Raw genomic sequence first — 19,768 nt, forward strand, 5'->3', positions numbered from 1 at the left:
TAAAAATGAGTTAATGAGCAAATATAATCCAAGCATAATTTTAAGCTATGATTTAAATTATTATTAAAAATATAGAGAATCTAAATATTAAAAAATTTTAAACTAAAATGGATGAAAAAAAAAAAAGGAAAATTTGAAATTACTTGGTTTGACCAAATTTATTTAAAAAGTCGGCGGCTTCCCCATGTGGCCAGAGTAGTTTGAAAGTCCGAACATGGCAAGCTCCGATGAAGATGAAGATTTGTTGAACATGGATGCCAATAGCGTAGCCTTCTTCTGCAATCGAGTAGCCTCAAATGGAATTCATCCGACACCGTCCCAAAAATTTCGCCATAAATTATTCGGCTTAGGGTTTGTCTTTTTCCTTGAAATCCCTAGAAGTGGAGGACTTCTCCTCTTTAATTATTCAATCTGGCTACTATAATACTACATGATTGATCGTCATTTCTACGTTTGTTTGATATATAATTAGGAGATTGCAACTAGGAAATGCCTTTTGACATTGTTACGACAATTACTTTAATGGTTTTTTCAAACAGCCCCAAACTCATTGATGAACAAAAGCGCTATAGTTTCCTTTCGATGTTTTGATTCAAAGAATTTTAAATTTGTATTGTTTATACTTGGTCAACTTGCATGTGTAATGTGTTCTTTAATCTCCCATGTTGTAAAGGGAATTCCTCTTGTGACGACTTTCTATTATTGTCACAAGCTTACTATATTTTCCTCAAGGTGCAGATATGGCTGCTTTCTCAATTCTCGTGAATCAATGCAGCCAATGATAGCCCCTAGAGGAAGAGGATGATGATAATGGGAACATCAGGGCATTCCCTGTTTGGTTTCCTGCTCAGTTGCTTGGCATTGGCTTTTCTACGTCTTGTTCGAGCTCAGGATCAGTCAGGTGAAACATTTGTTTTCATTGGCGATTAACCTATTCAACTTCTTTCAAGTATATATAGAAACTTTAAGTTTAATTTTGTTGTTATTTGTTTTTCAGGCTTCATTAGTTTAGACTGTGGATTACCAGAGGGTACAAATTACACTGAAAAGACGACCAAAATTAACTATGTTTCTGATGCATCCTTCATAAACACTGGGGTTGGTCGAAGTGTAGATTCGGCATATGGAGATTTAGATATCTATGAAATGCAATTGAAGAAGCTGAGAAGCTTCCCTGATGGAATCAGAAACTGTTACAATATAAGCATTAAAAGGGCCACCGAATACTTGATTCGAGCAAGTTTCTTGTATGGCAATTATGATGGTCTGGATTCGCCACCGATGTTTGATATCTACATTGGGAATAGCTTATGGGAGACATTAAACGTAACTGGAAATGGCATGGGTGTTTTCATAGAACTTATACATGTAACCTCCTCAGATGAAGTTCACATCTGTCTGATCAATACTGGAAATGGAGTACCATTTATTTCTGCATTGGAATTTAGACCTTCGCCCAATATCACTTATTATACACCATCAGCATCCTTATCAGTTTTCGATCGATTGGACTTCGGTTCAACGGATGGTCAAACTTACAGGTATATATATACATATTACAGTTAATGAAAAGAGGGATACTTTAACAATTTAGAGATGCTAACATAATATTTTGTTTTTGTGGTTTCACTTTCTGAAGATTCCCTTTGGATGTTTATGACCGCATCTGGTCAACATTTAACTCTAAGGATTGGACACGAGTAAGCACCAATATTACTGTAGATGTTAGTGGGGGCAAAGCTTTGCATCTTCCATCCATTGTCATGAATACTGCCTCCACTGCAAAGGATGCAAGCACGACTCTGGAGATTTCGTGGGATACAATAGATTCATCTCGATACTTTGTACTTATGCACTTTGCTGAACTTGTGATTCCTCAAGTCAATCAAAGCAGGGAGTTTAATGTCTGGCACAATGCACACTTTTATTCAGGAACTGTAATTCCAAAATATTTGTCCTCGATGACCCTTTTGTCTCGACAACCATTGGAGGCAGCAAGTAGTCATTTACTTTCTTTCATTCCAACTGAGAATTCGACGCTTCCTCCTCTCATCAATGCTTTTGAATTATATGGGATGAAAGAAATATCAGAGTTAGAAACAGAGCAAGGAGATGGTATCTTTCTTTAAACGCACTTTCTGAGTTCACTTATTCAAAGTCGATGAATACTAATTTGATTTCTTCTTTGGATAATTAGTGGATGCAATTACCAATATTAGGTCAAATTATGGAATAAAGAAGGATTGGCAAGGAGATCCATGTGTCCCAATGGAATACGCTTGGAGTGGATTAAATTGTAGTAACAAAACTGCTCCAAGAATCATATCCTTGTAAGTGCAGGTCTTCTGTTAAAATTCTTTATTTATATGAAGGATGGATCTTATGAATTCACGAGGAAGTGTTAATTTTTTGAACAGGGACCTATCTGGAAGTGGACTGATAGGTGAGATATCTTCTTACATATCAAATCTAACCATGTTGCAAATTCTGTAAGTATCTCTCTTTAATAGGAAAATATTATTGATATTATGAGCTAGGATATTAAGGAGGCACAATTGTTTTAGATAAGGATTTTGTTAGAAAAGTGGTTGTCAATACAGTAGGCTAGACGGGTTTGAAATTTGCAGAATTTGGAGAATAGTTCTTATGGGAGTAGCCTTGTCAGCAGGGTTGTTTCCAGATTTGTTACAACATCATGGTTCGGCATAAATGTTCTGAAATTTTACCAATTAACTCAATTAAATGTGTAATTAGGTTCGATTTATGCTAATTGATTTTCTTTTCATGTTGAACCACAATAGACTATTTCATGCTTACTAATTAGAACAAATGGAGTAATTAATGAGAAAATGGTTTGTATTAGTGCAAAATTAACTACAAAAAGACCTGATATGACTCTACTTTTTGGAGAGTTATCAAGCCTCTTGATGTGTTTTAATATTGTAATTTTCCTTCCTTATTTCCTTTTCTATCCCTTTATATTGCAGTTTTTGTGTCCTAACTTATGCTTACTCAATATCCTGTTCTGTAATAGGGATTTGTCCAATAATGGGTTGACTGGAGAGATACCGGAATTCTTAGTCAATTTGCCTAACCTAAGAATCCTGTAAGTCTCTTAGTTGTGATTTTGACACCCAGAACGTTAAAATTTTAGTTGAAAATTGAAGGCTGTCTATCTTTTTACTCTGTGTGTGTGTTCGCAGTTCTTTAACCAGAAACAGCTTCACAGGCTTAATTCCCAAGGCTCTCTTGCAAAGGGCTGAAGCTGGATTGCTTACATTAAGGTAAGCTATCAATTTACTCCAAGTTATATCTCATTTTCTCTATTTACTTTACTGCCATGTTGCCACCTACTTATTCTATTGTCTTCATATTGAATAACTAACACTAACTGAAAAGTCAAATGAAAATTCATTTGCTTTAACCTGAAATTTTCTTCTGCTTGTAAAAGTGTGGGTGAAAATCCAGATCTTTGTACATCACTTAAATGTGATAACAAGAAGAAGAAGAAGAGGAACAAGTACTTGGTTCCTGTAATTCTCGCCAGCGTAATAGCTGTGTTCCTACCTATCCTTATAATTACTCTAGTAATCTACAAAAGGAGAAGACAAAGAGGTAAATATCTCATGCCTTCTGTTTCTGTACACTGCTAATTCCAGCATATTTATAGTAATGACAATGAAACTGGCGTGAATAGCGAAAATCGAAAAGAATTCCTACATGACTAATGACTTCAAAAGTGTAGAATGAACCAAAATGTGTCTATTTTACTCGTTGCAGAGAATCTCAAAAGATCAATCCAAGAAAGGTTACTTAAGTCGAAGAACCAACAAGTTCATTACTCTGAGATATTGGTTATCACAGATAACTTTAAGACAACTCTTGGGGAAGGAGGATTTGGAAAAGTATACTTGGGTGTACTGAGTGATAAAACCCAAGTTGCTGTCAAGTTGCTGTCTTCAATATCACAGCAAGGCTACAATGAATTCAGAGCTGAGGTTTAGTTTTTCTTGGGTGCAAATTTACTTGAACTGAATTAATTACTTCCGAATAAACTATATTTGCAAATGCAGGCTCAAATACTAACAGTTGTTCATCATAGAAATCTGGTTTCTCTTGTTGGTTACTGTGATGAAGCTGAGAATAAGGCACTCATTTATGAATTCATGTGTAACGGAAATTTAGGCAATCATCTATCTGGTAAGTTATGATTTTGGCTTAATAGAAAGATTTTCGCTAAAATGTATGTGTCCTTGACTCTTTGTGATGACTTTTTCTCTTTGCTGATACAGATTCAAGCGCAAAGGTGTTGAGTTGGATGGAAAGACTCCAAATTGCAGTTGATGCAGCACAAGGTATAAATAAATAACAAACAATAAAACTTATTATTGCGTGATCTTATTTGCCTTCCCTGTTTGGATTGTGAGAACTGACATCAAATAAACAAACTGCAGGATTAGAATATTTACACAATGGTTGCGTGCCGCCCATCATTCACAGAGATATCAAGTCTTCTAATATCCTATTGAATGAAAAAATGCAAGCTAAAATATCTGATTTTGGACTGTCCAGAGTATTTGCAAATGAAAATGATACTCATTTCTCCACATGTCCTGCTGGCACCTTCGGTTACGTCGACCCTACGTAAGTAACAATGATCGATCTGCTTTGTGTTTATATTTATGTAGTTACTTTTAAAAAAAAAATCGATAAGCTTCTAGTTTTTGGATTTGATTCGTCATATTATGGCAAAATAAAGTGTGCTAGCTGGTCAAAATAAAATGAAATATGAAACTTTATCCTCTTTCTGTAATAACGGATTCAATCCCTTGTAGACCATAACAATGTATTTTTCCTAATGTTAAATCAATCAGACTTTTTCAAACACCACAAGGTCAAAAACTTAATTGTGAGATCCCACATCGGTTGGGGAGGAGAACGAAACATTCTTTAGAAGGGTATGGAAATCTCTCCCTAGTAGAGTCGTTTTAAAATCTTTGAGGAGAAGCCCGAAAGGGAAATCCCTAAGAGGACAATATCTGCTAGCAGCGAGCTTAGGCTGTTACAAATGGTATCAGAGCTAGACATCGGGCGATGTGCCAGCAAAGAGTCTGAGCCTTGAAAGGGAGTGGACACGAGGCGGTGTGCCATCTAGGATGTTGTGACCTGAAGGGGGATGGATTGGGGGGTCCCACATCAATTAAAGAAGGGCACGAGTGCCAGCGAAGACGCGGGGCCCCGAAAGGGGGTGGATTGTGAGATCCCACATTAGTTGAGGAGGAGAACGAAACATTTTTTATAAGGGTGTGGAAACCTCTCCCTAATAGATGTGTTTTAAAAATCCTGAGGAGAAGTCCAGAAGGGAAAGCCCAAAGAAAACAATATCTGATAGCGGTGGGCTTGGACTATAACATTCCTACTTTTCTTACTATTTAACCAGAATCCCTTTCTTACTATTTAACCAGAATCCTTTTCTTACTATTTAACCAGAATCCAATGTCTGAACTGTCAATTCCTTAGTTGCGCAGTGCTATAGCAAAAGAAGCATCTTTGTGTACAGAAGCAAAAGAACTAACACAAAACTCTGTTGCAGGGTTCATTTATCCAGAAACTTCATCAAGAAAAGTGACGTTTACAGCTTTGGAATTATATTGCTTGAGCTGATCACTGGACATCCTGCCATAATCAAGAGCTCTGAAGTGAACACTCACATAGTTGATTGGGTTAAGCCTCTGATTTCCGAAGGGAACATCGAAAACATTGTCGATCCAAGGTTAGAAGGCTCTATTGAAAGTTGTTCTGCAAGGAAATTTGTGGAGCTTGCTCTATCATGCACATTGCCAACTTCAGCTGGAAGGCCGGACATGAGTGATGTGGTGTTGCAACTCATTGAGTGCTTGGAGATTGTTCAAGACAGAGCACAAATTCCACCTAACAATGCTGAGAACTTCTCACACAATTCAATCGGCTCTGTTTCAATTGTTGGTCCCAGATAGGGATTAATGTCTTTTCTTGGTTGTTGTGGTGAGGCTTTGAACCAAACTACGCAACCATCAATCCGGTAATTATGATATTGTCTTGAGACTATGAAATTTCTCAAAAATGTATGCATATTTATGGCTTGTTGACTATAATACGATGCTTTTTTTCCCCTTTTTCTGAAACAGATTCGAGCACAAAAGTCTTGAGTTGGATTGAAAGACTCCAAATTGCAGTTAATGCAGCACAAGGTGTATATAAATATGGGCAAATTTTAATTTATTTCCCTAAATTCATGCATATGATAGATTCCCGTCAAATTTATAATGGTATCAATTAAACTCTTGAACTTCAAAAATCGAGTTATTCTAGACATGCACAATTTTTAAATGTTCGGGTTTAGAGTTTTAGAAGTCTGCCTTGATAGTTCATAAATTTAGTGATGTAATTATAAGTTTGAACATGTGTGAATTTTTTCGAACATGAGTTTAAAGAACGAACTGTGTAGATTGATACACTTTGTGAAAGTTTAAAGTTTTAATCGATATAATTATAACTATCTTGAAGGTTTTAATTGATATCGTTAGAAATTAAGCTAGATTCATAATATACATCTAATAAACTTATAATTTCTAGATACATGAATTCACAAAAGTATTTTTGTTTAGAGTAACAAACCGCTTTTTGAGGGACTCTGCGTCATAAGTAAAAATGCGCAAAATTTAAAATTTTGAAATGTGAATGATTTATTAAGACATTGATTAAAAATAAATCACAATTAAAGACTCACCCGATGGATACACAAAAGAACATGAGTTTTAAGTTTTAAGTTTTTTTCTTTTCAAAATTGTGAAATTTAGAGTAAGTATTATTGTGGGCTCAATGAAGTTTCCGAACATACAGTGAGTATTATGAAGTCTTTAAATATTTTATTGAATGAAAAACTCGAAGCCAAGGTACCATATTTTGAACTTTCTAGAGTTTTTGCAAATGAAAGTTATACTCATTCATCCATGTCTATGCAGATCGTTGTACTCGTAGAAATCTTCGAAGAAAACATCAAAAACGTTGTCAATCTAAGGTTCGAAGGCTCCATACAAGATTGTTCTTGTTCTTGTTCTTGTTCTTGCAAAGCATCAACTTCATAACAAAGGCCCAACATGAGTGATGGGGTATCACAACTCAACGTTTGATCGATCATACTTGCTTTGACCAGTTACTCTATATTCATATCGATAGATTATATATATATATATATAGTTGTGTTACAAATTTTTTATATTGTGGACCATAATAATCGAAAATTATAGAGTAAAACAGTGTGTTGGGTACATATTTAGCCTATATCAATAAATCCATGACATTGACAGAAGAATCGCATATCCCTTTCTTTTCATTCTCTGTCCTTCAACTTGCTAACCTAAAAAAAAAATTATTTAAAAAAAAAAAAAAAAAAAAAACCTCAACTTGCTGACTTAAGGGAAAAGATTAACAAATTTGTTTTGAATGGAATTATTCCCAACACAAAGTTGATACTCTTGTTCAGACGTGTTCTTGGTTAAATCTGAGGATTAATTCATTTCAATAATCATTTTATTATTATTTTCTAAAATCATAAATCATTTTATTATTATTTTCTAAAATCATAAATATGCTTTTACTTTAATTTTTTTTTCTGGGGAGTATTTAAAATTTAAAAAAAAAAAATCACATAGTTATGAAATGAAATTTAAAAAAATTATTACTAACGTCATGCCGTAGTATTCAGAAAATGTCTCGACTGTGACTAAAAATGACGTGAATTAGCGACACTATCGCTGTCTCATTAACCCCATCTCAGCTTTCCCCTACCTACTTTCCCCACCTTTTCTGCCACTCCCTTCATAATCAATATTATATATATATATATATATATTAAAATATCATCTCTGGCTTCATAGGGTCAAATCCAATGATACTATTTTTAAAAAATAATTTAGATATTTTCTAAATAAATTATTTAATTTATGTCATAGATACCTCCCTTTGTGTAACGATCTTATAATCTTTTATCGATTAGTGTATTAGTAAAGAGTTAAGAGTGTTTTTCACGAACAATTGTGTTCGACAATATAAATATATATAATCTTTTTCATTCTTTTATTATATATAAAAATTGAAAAAAATGGAAAATATGCTAAAAATAACTCGGGTAATTGTGGAGTTGATAATGGCGAAATATGGTTTTTTTTTAATCATTTATTACATGAATTAGTTGATTAAATGAGAGTGGTTAATGAAATTCATTTATTTTATTTAAATTTGTTGTAGAAGATAGGTGTATCTAATAACCATCTTAGTTTTAAAGCTTAAATTGAAAATTTTAAATATTTTAAAAAAAATAAAATAAATATTATGAAATAGGGCCCTAATAAATAAATATCATAAACATGGGTGGTTGAGTGAAGCTGTTGAATGTATATTATCTGAAACAACTAGAACCATTTATTCTCTCACATATTTTGTATTAGAAGACACAAGTTGTTGGTTTCATTCAATGGAATCAGTTTATAATCCATACATAATTAACTCTTTTTTTTCTTTTTTTTTGGAAATTTATATGTGAAGTTAAATTAATTTTAAAAAATACTCTCAAAATTATGAATACTTTATTTTAAAAATATTATTTAAATTTTTTTAAAAACTTTCAAAATAGTTTTTTTTTTAAAGTTACGCGTCAACTTTTTTAGGGCTACTAACATTTATGACATATACTCACACAACTGTATTTTTACATTTAAAAAAAATTAATAAAATAAACATTTGAAAGTTTAAAATTTTATTTGTTGAGAAACTAAGTATTTTTTAGTCTTTCTATTTTTATTATTTAGGAGTTTAATTAGTTTAGGAATATTTTTAAAGATAAAATACAAATTTTATGGATATATATATATATATATATATTTTTTTCGAAACTCAAAATTGAAATACTTTAGATGAAAATTGAAACCAGGTGAAAATGATATTTGAATTTTTTGTAAGCATATTAATTAATTATGTTGACGGAGTGTTTATTACAGCTAAGTTTGGTGATTTTGGTGTTGGTTTGTATATTTAGTATTTTAGTTGGTTGATTGTTATTTGTTTGAACATTTATGAGGTGGGCTTCAAATTTTAATTATATTATCTTCTTAAATAATCATAAACTAATTAATTATAAATAAAATAACTATAGATTTGGTTCATCAACTGGATCACAAACTTCCAACATACATATTTAATTAGTTTTTATATTAAAAAAAAAGTCTAGAAAGTAACCGATTCTAATACCGAGAGTCTGAAACTCACTGTAACTGCAGAAAAGCAGCGTAGAAAAATCATCATTTTATTTTTAGTTAGCAAAACTGGTAAGAATTGTATATGTCAATTCGCCTTTGTGGGTCATTTGTTTGACAGTTGAGGATTTACCAATCTATTGGCACGACTAAGCTCTGATACCATGTTAGACAAATACGACTCTCTACAATGGTATAATATTGTCCACCTTGAGCATAAACTCTGGCCTCACACGAATGGAGAGAGTATTTTTTGTTTATAAACTTGTGATCATTCCCTAAATTAGTAGACGTGGAACTTTCATGGTCCAGCATAGTAAACATGAAATTGAGAGTCAGTAAACCTATTGCAACGACATTAAAATTGAAAGATATAGGGTAAGGGCAAGTTTGTAATTTAACCATTTTGAAAGTTTTTATTTATATACGTGAGTTGGGAGTGTAAAGCTGAAATAAATAGGATTCCCCAAGCACATGCAGCAACAACGGAGAAGAAGATGGGTGCGTTTATGTGGTTTGTTTGTGCAATATTTTTAGCCTTGCCCAGCTCCGAAGCGGCTCAAGAACCCACCGCCGCCGCCACGATATTCCCGGCGATACTGACTTTCGGCGACTCCGCCTTGGATGTGGGTAACAACAACAACCGGTTCACCCTGTTCAAGGCCAACTACCATCCTTATGGTCGGGACTTCATGAACCATAAAGCCACCGGCAGGTTTTGTAATGGAAAACTCGTTTCTGATATAACTGGTACGCCCTGTTTCCTAATATTTCTTTTTCTTTTAATAATTTATTACAACTTATTTTCTTTTATGATTATTATTATTACCATATGAAGATTATTATTTTCATCAAATAAAAAAAAAAACTCAAAATCATTGACTTATATTTTAAATTTTAAGGTTATATTTACGTTTTTACGAGTCCAAAATCAAATTGTGTCCGGGGAACCGGAGAAAAGGCTTAAATTTGGTTAAATTTAATAATTATAACTAGATATTTGCAGAAGATTATCAGGAAGAGTTCCATGTCCGCGGAAATCACGTTGAATCTCGAATATGAAAAGACTGTTTGAGGGCTTTAAAAGCTTTCGGACAATATTTGTTCCTAATAAATTTAAAAAATAATTTCTTATAAAGTTACTAATCATATTATTTTTAAATTTTAAAATAATTTCTTCGATATGAATCGTTTGGGACGTTGGACCGAACATTAGTATTCGTCCTCGTATCTACCATATATTTCAATCTCCATTTTTATTTATTTTTACTAAAATTATTTATTCTAAGAAAATAGAAGGAAAAAATATTTTTTTTTTCTTAATTATTAAAAAATGTGAAACGGTAACATTTCTAATTAATTTCCCACAGCCGAAAACCTCGGTTTTGAGAGCCACCCACCGGCGTATCTCAGCCCAGAGGCTTCCGGCCGGAATCTTCTAATCGGAGCCTGCTTCGCCTCCGCCGCCGCCGGCTACGATGAGCAAGCTTCAATTTCCAATGTATCTTCTTGTCTTTATTTGGAACCCTAATGTTTCTGAATCGTTGAAAACAGGATCTAATCAATGCGATTTTGATTTCCTTTTACTTTCTTGTGTTCTTTAGCGTGCGATTACTTTGGCTCAGCAGTTGTCTAATTACAAAGAGTACCAAAGCAAGGTGGCTATGGTGGCCGGCCGTGAGAAAGCGGCCGCCATTGTTAAAGATGGATTGCACATACTGAGCTGCGGTACCAGCGACTATCTCCAGAATTATTACACAAATCCGGCGGTTCGTAGACGGTTCACTCCCGATCAGTACTCCTCCTTCCTTGTTGCTTCCTTCTCCAAATTCATCAAGGTACAAAATATCTGAAGTTTAAATGTCTATTTAAATACATTTTTTTTAATATAATGTTAACTAACAAGTATGAATAAAGAATATGATACCCTTAGTAAGAAAATAGATGTTCATTATGTATTAAACTTTCTGAGGAACATGGTATAATTCTAGAATGGAAACTTTTTAGACTACATTTATTCATTGTTTGACCTTGTAGCAACATTCAAGAATAAACTATAGAACCATGAAATGAATTAATATGCCATTTGATGATGTGTCAAATTACGAATTAAAAAAATAGGTACTACGATAGCACTCGTAATATTTTTATACAATTTGCCATTATGGCACTTGTGTAGCGTAAAAAGAGAACGGAGAAGTAGTATACAAGTTGAGCTGGGAAACTTTTTTATCGGAATTTTGAATTGGTTAGGTTGATGATCGGTTCACTTGGGTTTCTAATCCAACTCTCTATTTATGGGTTGAGTGTGGTTTATTAATAACTAAAATCTCATAAGACTCAAATATCAATCATTCACGAGTCAAGTTCATAACAATCTTAAAAGTAGGATAGCCTTGGGTTTAGTTGTGTGCCCTCTTTTCAGGTTCTTGGCTAAAAATGTTCCAATAGAATTTTCGATTTTTTAAAAATTTATCCGGAACCTAAATCTAAAACGGTCTAATCCAACTTAAGCCTTACTTTTGAATTGTTCGAGAAATGGTTAAAATTCTCTATGAGGAAAGAATAAGATAGTAATAAGCATTCATTACTCATAGGACCACGTTTGGGGCAGCAGGAAATTCATGGCTAAGGCTGCCCGCCAAGTATTTATTATTGTTTTTCTTCTTTGAGCTCAGCTCATAAATTTACATTGATTTTCCTGTCTGATTGGTTGGATAGGGAGAAAATGAAAACAGCTACCTAAAGAACGTTAAAAAAATAAAGAGATTTAATTGATCATTAATTTTGAATGAAGATCCAGCTAAATAACACTGTTCATATTCAACCATAGAATAGTGATATGATACAGTACAGAAAGTAAGTAATGATTTTGAAACATGTTTAAGCATATCTTAAAAATTTTATTCTATAGGATACTTTATGATAAAAACTTTATTATAATAATATATTTCACCTCATTAAAAGCATGGAAGAAGAATCTTTTTGGAGTCACATTTTCCCCCTCCCTTTGATAGTTCATTTCATTTATGACTTAACAGAAATTGACAGCTCTCCAGACAAGTATGGAACTCTCTGGTTTTTTGAACTGTATAGTCCTATTTGATGATGAATTCATGTCCACATGCCAGCCAGCCTATGATATTGTTTGATGTTGTGTGGTTTTGTTGTTACTCTATTCCTGACGTCTGCTGTAAATTTTGAAGTCAGAAGGATGGTTTAAGCAAATATTGTTTCTATTTTGGTCCATTTTACTTGTTTTTTTTAAGCAGATTAGCTTTATAAAAGTCATGAATATCGAAGTGTTTATGCATCTCTAAGTGTTCCTAATAACATTGGATGGAGGATTTGTGGCTTTGGTGAAGGATTTACATGGGCTAGGAGCAAGGAAAATTGGGGTCACCTCAATGCCTCCATTAGGTTGTTTTCCTGCTGTACTCACTCTGTTTGGTTACCAACAACAAAAGGGTTGTGTCAGAACAATCAACAATCATGTCCTAGTTTTCAATAGGAAGCTCAATTCTACTGCTGCAACTCTTCGCAAGCAGCTTCCTGATCTCAAACTCGTAGTCTTTGACGTTTTCAATCCTTTGTACAATGCTATTATGTCTCCGTCGAGCTATGGTACTTCACGGACATTAGAATAATTTTCAAACATTCGGGTGCTAATTCAAAGTAATGATGCTGTGTTTTTTGTTTTTCGTTCAAGGATTTGATGAAGTGAGAAGAGGCTGCTGTGGCACTGGGGCGGTGGAGACGGCCTCGGTTTTGTGCAATCCAAAATCTCATGTAACATGTTCTAATGCGACCAAATATATGTTCTGGGACAGTGTTCATCCATCTCAGGCTGCCAACCAGATACTTGCTGATGCTATGCTTGTCCAAGGCTATGCTCTCATCTGACCATCACCGTATGAACTGTTTTAGTTTCACTGTTTTTCCAAATGTTTCTGGATTATCTCCATTTGTACTAGTTATTGTGTAGTAATCATGGGACAGCTGATAAAGATTTGATTGTATTCAGTACCAAAACATTGGATCAACTTGATGCAAGAACAAGGGCTGATAGAATTAAGTATTCCTTGAGATTCATTGAACAGGAAATCCATAATGACATATTATCAGTCACAATGGCTTGATAAGATTAATTTTGTTAGGTTTGATCTCATACAAGTAACATCACAACATTCAGTTATTTATGTTACAAAGTTTCCACATGAACAGTATTGTATTACATTAGCAGGTTTTATGAACAGTATGGTATATTAGCACTAACTACTGAGCCCCTCAAGAAAATACTGTGTAGGAACAGGTGATGACTCCATTGAAAGCTAGACAAGCTTTCCGATGTTTAAATTGAACACATGGGTGCAACCTTCCGGCGAGATTGGTTCTTATCTCCCCTGCTGTTTTTCAACACTTCAGCATATTTCAACAACTCGGACTTCTCAGACTTGTCAGTTGATTCTGTTTCCTGACTTGAAGATCTATACAACGAATTGCTCGATCGGTCACTGCCTGAAACAAATCTCTTGTTAATGTAGCCAACATCACTGTTCCTTCTAAGGGAATCCTCAGTTTTTACGTCGTCTTCCTTTTGGCTATTCAACCTGTGAAAATCCATTGAACGTCTTGATGAATTCTGAGATGGAGTTGTATATCCAGTACCATGTCCATCGGCTCGAGTAGCGTTGGTCCCAGTAGAATGACTTGAACTGTAACGTGGAGAATCAACATCTCCTACAGCTGCTGCAGATTTTTCTGGTAACAAAGCCGAGCTCTGTTGATTACTTTTTCCCCTCAAGAGACTCCTGAGTTTACTCATGAATTTGATTTTGTTTGAACTTGGTTTGGCTGTTAACCGAGAATCAACAGCTGAATAATCCAAATCTCCAGGATCGGTATGAGAGGAAGCTTGCGAGGATGACCACTGATCTGAATCAAAATCCGTAAGGTTAATGCTCTTCCCTTCAATTCCTTCTGTATTTGCGTATTCGAGTATGAGCTTCTTCGCTTTATGCTCGGATTTGGGACTTAATGTTTTGCTTAGGTCTCTTGCTGCTGTTTTCCCTGCTGCAGGCTGAAAATTCCGCAGTTCATATCTTAAGCAAGCATTAATCCAACGGAGATAGACTAGCTCTTCAACATCTGCACAACGGTGAGCTTGAAGCTGCTCGATTTCCTTCGTCAACGTCTCGTTTTCTTGTGCGAAACGGTCCCTTTCTTCTTTAAGTGATTCTTTCTGCATGAATTAGATGGGCATTGCATTAAATTTTTCGTCACCATACAATTGTATAATGGTAAAATAGCTATAGTAGCAATAAGAACATACTTCTTGGTCTTCCAAGATAGAATTTGCAAGAAACTGAGTAGCATCTAGTCTCCGACCGAGATCAGAATTTTCTTTTTGCAATCTCGAATTCGCCTTCTTTAGCTCCTCGATCTCTTTCTCCAAATCTTCAATATTTTGCAGCTTGATTTGGTCATTTTTAGTGCTTTCATTTATCTTACATTCTTGGTCAAGCAGCTTAGTAACTCTTTGCTGAAGATTTACGATCTGTTCCCTGTTCTGTTCTGCTTCATGTCTAAGTTTTTTCTTGAGAAACTTAATTGTTGTTCTTGCAGCCTCGAGGTCGGATGCTGATTTTGCTTGGTCGGAAACTTGTGATTCTAATCGTCGATTATCCGCCTGAAGGGACTCAATCTTCAGAGTGAAAAGTTTAGCCTCCATGTTGTTAATCTTCAGTCTATTTTGGAGCTCCATGACAGCAGTTTCTTGCTCTTTCAGACCATAATATTCAAGTAGCTGAACCTCAAGATTTCTCTCCCTTTCTCGAAGCATTTTCACCTTGCTTTTCAGGTGTTTGATCTCATGTTCATATCCATCCGACTCGACCCTTTTATAAGCTTTCGGAGTTTCGATCCCCAACCTCAGTGCTCCAGCATTTTTCTTAGGAGAAAACCCAGCATTTGCTGCAGAAAGATCAAATTGCTTGACAAGTTCCTGGAACTCTGGGAGAAGCAACCCTTCTTCATCTACAATGTGATCATTTCCAGTGGAGAAACCAGCACTTGAATCATCACCATTGGCTTTCTGAATACACATTTCTTCCTGAGAAAGATATCAAACACATAACATGAAGCCAGCTAAGTCTATAATCACAGACCAACATGCTGAAAACAAATCATCGCCTATGTCAATGGGTTTCGGGTTCATAACACAAAATTTGGTTTCTGAACTTCTTGAACATTCTAAGTTGTTCATATTACCAAAATTCAGCAAACTCACATAGGCATCAGCTGCAAGAATAATAGCATTAGAGGATGCTGCTGTAGCTACCTTCATCGTTTGATCATCAAGTTTATGGCCTCTTCCTCTTCCCAACTCAACTTTATTATTACGCCATTCATCTGCTAAAAGCAAGTGAAATACATGATTCAAGAACATATTGATGAAGCATAAGAGATTGAATGGAAGAACCTGAAGAACTGGAGGAGGGAGGAGCCAGAGAAGGTCTTTTGTTCCTGATTCTAAAGCGGGAATACATAAAACTAGCAAAAGAGATAGCCAGAACAACACCAAATTTGAACAACACAGGCTTCACCAAATCCGTCTTCTCCTCCATCATTGAATATGAAGAACGCTTGATTTAATATGAACTTGATGAACTGAATCACCAGAAGATATCATAGGTCGTCGTCTTCATCATCCTCCATCTGTGTAAACAAAAGAATGAATGAATACATCGAAAAATCCGCCGAACACCCATTTCAGATTCAGAAGAATCAGGCGAAATCAGTGGGAGCTTACTTTGATTTTGTAACAGAAAAGCATTTGGGAACGCAAGAAATCAGTGGGGGAGTTATGCTTCGACGCTTGCCTGATCGCTACGGTACGTGTTTGTATTGGGTGCTTTTTCGTTCGTGTCATAGGCTGATTAAACACGAATTCCAAGCATAGAAAATTCCAATACAGAATCCCTTTTTGGTTCCTTTATTCGTTTTCGTCGTCGCCTTTAAAGGTTATGCGATGGCGTGATGTTGACTTGAAGAAGGGTCTAACCCAGAAGGATTTGGTTGATGGAACAGGGGAAGAACAGGGGAAGAAAGGGATCTTAATGGATTCCAATTTGAGCAGTTGAATGAAAGGGGGGATAATCTGAAGCAACAAAAAATGGGGGAATACGAGGAAGACGATGGATTTTTTTAGGGGGAAGTGCTTAATTTAGATGGGTTTTGTTTTTGGGATTTTTTTTTTTTTTATCCATCTTTTTCTATAATCTTCAAAATCCCTAATTTTCCCTCCTTTTTCTGTTTGTTCTTCATCTTCTCCCTTTTTTGGCATAACAACAAATTTCCTCTCTATTTTCATTGGAAGGCTGTTATTAGATAAACATTCTTATTTTAGCATCTTGGTATCTTGAAATATGTTCTTATTAATTTACATTAATATCGATCAATTTTTTTGCATATGGAATGAGTTCTTACCTTACCGGCAAATATGAGATCTAAAGTTACAATATTTTGATCGATAATATATATCTGGAATAAATAGGGCAAACTATAACTAAATATTTGTTTAATTAAAAATTAAATTTATAAATATTGGGCTTTTCTTTGTTCTATAATTATTATTTTTTCCTATGTGTTTAAGAAAAATTAAGAAGAACAAATTTTAAAATTTATTTTTACTCTTTAAATTTTGTTTACGAATGCAAATGTATAGGATAAGAAAAGAAAATATAAATTTCAAAATAAATTAAATTATGAAAAAAGAAAACTTAATTTTTAAAAATAAAAAAGTGAAGGAAAAAAAGAAATTAACATTTGAATATCATTCCAAATACAAGTCGAGTACCACACAGCTTTATCATTGAGTAACGGTTCGAATTAAAGTCGAGTGCACACCACTTGAACGTGTATGACACTTGAACGTATATGATTGAGTATCCCAACCAAAAAAAAAATGGTGGAGGTAACCACTTGAACCTTTATAATTGAGTATTTTGAATCAAAGGCTTTTGATTGAGAATACCCAAAAAAGACAATCTCTCTCAGAATAACCAAAAAAACAAATATAGCGTACTTACCTCGATAGACAAAAACAAAAAATGACTTTTACTCAGATTTATACGTGTAGATATGATATGTGGAAATCACTACAAGGAGAATAAGATTCGGATTACCTTGTTTGTTGATCGAATATGTCAAGGCAAGAATATTGTTTGAGGTTTGAATCACTCCACAAGCAAGATCGATCATGTTTAGCTTGAATGATTCTTGTTGATCAAATATCTCAAGGCAAGAACACTTGATTGAGATTCGAATCACTCCACAAGCAAGATTGATCATGTCGAGCTTAAATGATTGTACATGCAACCTAAACTACATAGAATTGCAAAGAAACTTAGCCATTAGTTAAAGAAGAGCACAAATGCTTCTTTTACTATATTTTCCAAGTCTTCTTACAAATACAACATACATGTCTTTATATAGCCTCAAAATGAAACTATTAGAGACATTCCAAGAGTGGTAACATTCATACCCATAATTAACCATTATGTAATTGTAACCTAGAGTAAATAAAAAGTCTTAAAATACATTAATGAAATACAATCACTCTAAATTACTCTAAATTGTAATCCACCCAAAATTTATGTCATGAAACTTCATTCTTTTTCAACGTGGCATGAATTGAAATATCTTTTGATAATTTCAACGATATTTTCTTCACATATTCATTGAAGCATATTGTATGATTGATGTCTCTTGGTTCATATCAAGATAGATCTGAACATAGTTGTCTCAATTTGTTAGTATAAGTTATATCTTGGATCTTCATTTTCTTTTATCAACTTATATCTCAAATCTTCTTTTTCTTTTATTATAATTTCGTTTCTAGAACACAATAAGTTATAATAAGATCTACCCTGCAATTATTTAGCTTTGAGTTAGAAATTAAACGTCAAGAATTTTATATTAGTTCTTAAGAAATTATGTCATGATTAGTAGCTATTTAAAAAAAAATATTCACATATATGATGTGATGACGTTATATGATGATGTACATGATGATTATATGATAATGATGATGCATGATAACATGATGACAAAATGACTTAATATGATGATATTCCATATTAAGATGATGTGCATGTATTTACCATGATGATGTTAATGATGATGAACGTATGAAAGTCAATAAATGCATGTCACCTAGGGTAATGTGTGAATAATGTATAGGGTTGTGTCACAATGATTCAAAGATGAAAACTATAGGGATCTCTTGCATATTGTGTGTTCACATACATTGGGTTACTTTCCCATTTATGATGATGAGAACGGAGACGTACACTATGATGATCATCATCATCATGCCTCACATTATACTTGGGGTTTTGTTATCCTCTAGACGTCCAACTATGAACAAGTAGCCCGACTATGATGGGTCGAGAGAGTGCGAACCGCAAGGAGACTCACACTCACACGTGTGGATCGTGTGTAGGGAAGTACTACGCATCCAAAACAAATTTATTCAAAATCGAACACAACCCTAAAACACAAATAGAACTTTTGGATTCAAAGTCTACCAGGGTCGACCACTACACCATAAAACCACATTTTATTTTTAGTCTTATAATGAAACTATCTTAATGACCTTTTTAAAAAATTCAACAACAAATTTATTGAAAATTGAACCCAACTCTAAAACCCGTCCTTACCATTATCGTTCGTTAGCCAATGGACTCAAGGTACTGTCTGAGCTTAGATTAAGTCGATTTAATATGGCCCAAACAAGTTGACTCATCTTCAAAATGATGATCTATATCGAATTTAGGGAACAAATAATGGACTGAGTCAGTCAGCTTGGCTAATTAAGGATAATCTAGAGTGCTAACCACTACACTTTGTTGAGGATAAGGAGTCTCACATTGGCTAATTAAGGATACGATCATGGATTTATAAGTAAGGAAATAAACCGTATCTCCAATAGTAGGAAGCCTTGTGGGAAAATCAAAAGTAAAGTCATGAGAGCTTATGCTTAAAGTAGACAATATCATACGGTTATAGAGGTATGTGCTTCCTAACATGGTATTAGAGTCATGCCCTTAACTTAGTCGTGTCAATACAATCCTTAAGTGTCGAACAAAGAAGTTGCTAACCTCAAAAGTGGACAATATCATATCATTGTGAAGGTTCGTGGTTCCTACTACATTATAGAACTAAATGCTTGATTATAATCTTAAAATGTAATCATATTAATGTTTTTTAAGTTAAAAAAAATATTATGAATTAAACACAACTCTAGAACACGCCCTTATCATTGAGTTTGGTTGACCATAAAAAGTGAGAGTCGAAGCTTAGTTTGTGTCCCACAAAAAGTGTTATCACAAGTTTGAACCTAGGCCACCAATTGGTGAGAGCAATGTGATCGTGTCTCAAAGAAAGTCATTGAAGACGACGTCTAATTTAAG

General features: G+C 34.2%; 2 protein-coding genes across 5 annotated transcripts; one reads left to right on the forward strand and one right to left on the reverse strand.

Annotated features, from left to right (window-relative positions):
* Positions 1 to 167: 167 nt before the first annotated feature.
* Positions 168 to 13,390, forward strand: LOC111464219 (putative leucine-rich repeat receptor-like protein kinase At2g19210). The gene is made up of 19 exons (XM_023108314.1): positions 168 to 352; positions 713 to 901; positions 998 to 1,541; positions 1,640 to 2,115; positions 2,198 to 2,330; positions 2,418 to 2,489; positions 3,035 to 3,106; positions 3,204 to 3,284; positions 3,452 to 3,615; positions 3,781 to 3,998; positions 4,074 to 4,200; positions 4,293 to 4,355; positions 4,455 to 4,644; positions 5,594 to 5,992; positions 9,754 to 10,043; positions 10,664 to 10,794; positions 10,898 to 11,131; positions 12,659 to 12,917; positions 13,003 to 13,390. Exons 2-19 carry the CDS (start codon positions 802 to 804, stop codon positions 13,194 to 13,196), a joined length of 3,747 nt encoding a protein of 1,248 aa, XP_022964082.1. The 5' UTR covers positions 168 to 352; positions 713 to 801; the 3' UTR covers positions 13,197 to 13,390.
* Positions 13,391 to 13,467: 77 nt separating this feature from the next.
* LOC111464273 (protein CHUP1, chloroplastic) lies at positions 13,468 to 16,251 on the reverse strand. Of its 4 annotated transcripts, none has more exons than XM_023108404.1 (5): positions 16,105 to 16,251; positions 15,775 to 16,010; positions 15,634 to 15,668; positions 14,626 to 15,405; positions 13,468 to 14,535 (listed from the first exon to the last, which is right to left on the reverse strand). In XM_023108404.1, the coding sequence occupies exons 2-5, from the start codon at positions 15,920 to 15,922 to the stop codon at positions 13,645 to 13,647; spliced, it is 1,854 nt and encodes a 617-aa protein (XP_022964172.1). In that variant the 5' UTR covers positions 15,923 to 16,010; positions 16,105 to 16,251; the 3' UTR covers positions 13,468 to 13,644. The 4 variants fall into 4 exon arrangements, with proteins under 4 accessions (XP_022964172.1, XP_022964170.1, XP_022964171.1 ...); XM_023108402.1 differs by having other exon boundaries at positions 15,583 to 15,668; XM_023108403.1 differs by having other exon boundaries at positions 15,634 to 15,704.
* Positions 16,252 to 19,768: the final 3,517 nt, after the last annotated feature.

Source organism: Cucurbita moschata, unplaced genomic scaffold, assembly GCF_002738365.1.
Source record: "Cucurbita moschata cultivar Rifu unplaced genomic scaffold, Cmos_1.0 Cmo_Scf00030, whole genome shotgun sequence".
NCBI classification, from domain to species: Eukaryota; Viridiplantae; Streptophyta; class Magnoliopsida; order Cucurbitales; family Cucurbitaceae; genus Cucurbita; species Cucurbita moschata.

Excerpts from the sequence above, each read along its gene's own strand:
- LOC111464219 (XM_023108314.1), top strand. The coding sequence starts at position 802 with ATGATGATAATGGGAACATCAGGGCATTCCCTGTTTGGTTTCCTGCTC. Across the intron at positions 3,616-3,780 it reads CAAAAGGAGAAGACAAAGAG|AGAATCTCAAAAGATCAATC; the intron begins GTAAATATCTCA and ends TACTCGTTGCAG. Across the intron at positions 4,645-5,593 it reads TTCGGTTACGTCGACCCTAC|GGTTCATTTATCCAGAAACT; the intron begins GTAAGTAACAAT and ends ACTCTGTTGCAG.
- LOC111464273 (XM_023108401.1), bottom strand. The coding sequence starts at position 15,922 with ATGATGGAGGAGAAGACGGATTTGGTGAAGCCTGTGTTGTTCAAATTT. Across the intron at positions 15,705-15,774 it reads TCCCTCCTCCAGTTCTTCAG|ATGAATGGCGTAATAATAAA; the intron begins GTTCTTCCATTC and ends TGCTTTTAGCAG. Across the intron at positions 14,536-14,625 it reads CTATCTTGGAAGACCAAGAA|AAAGAATCACTTAAAGAAGA; the intron begins GTATGTTCTTAT and ends TAATTCATGCAG.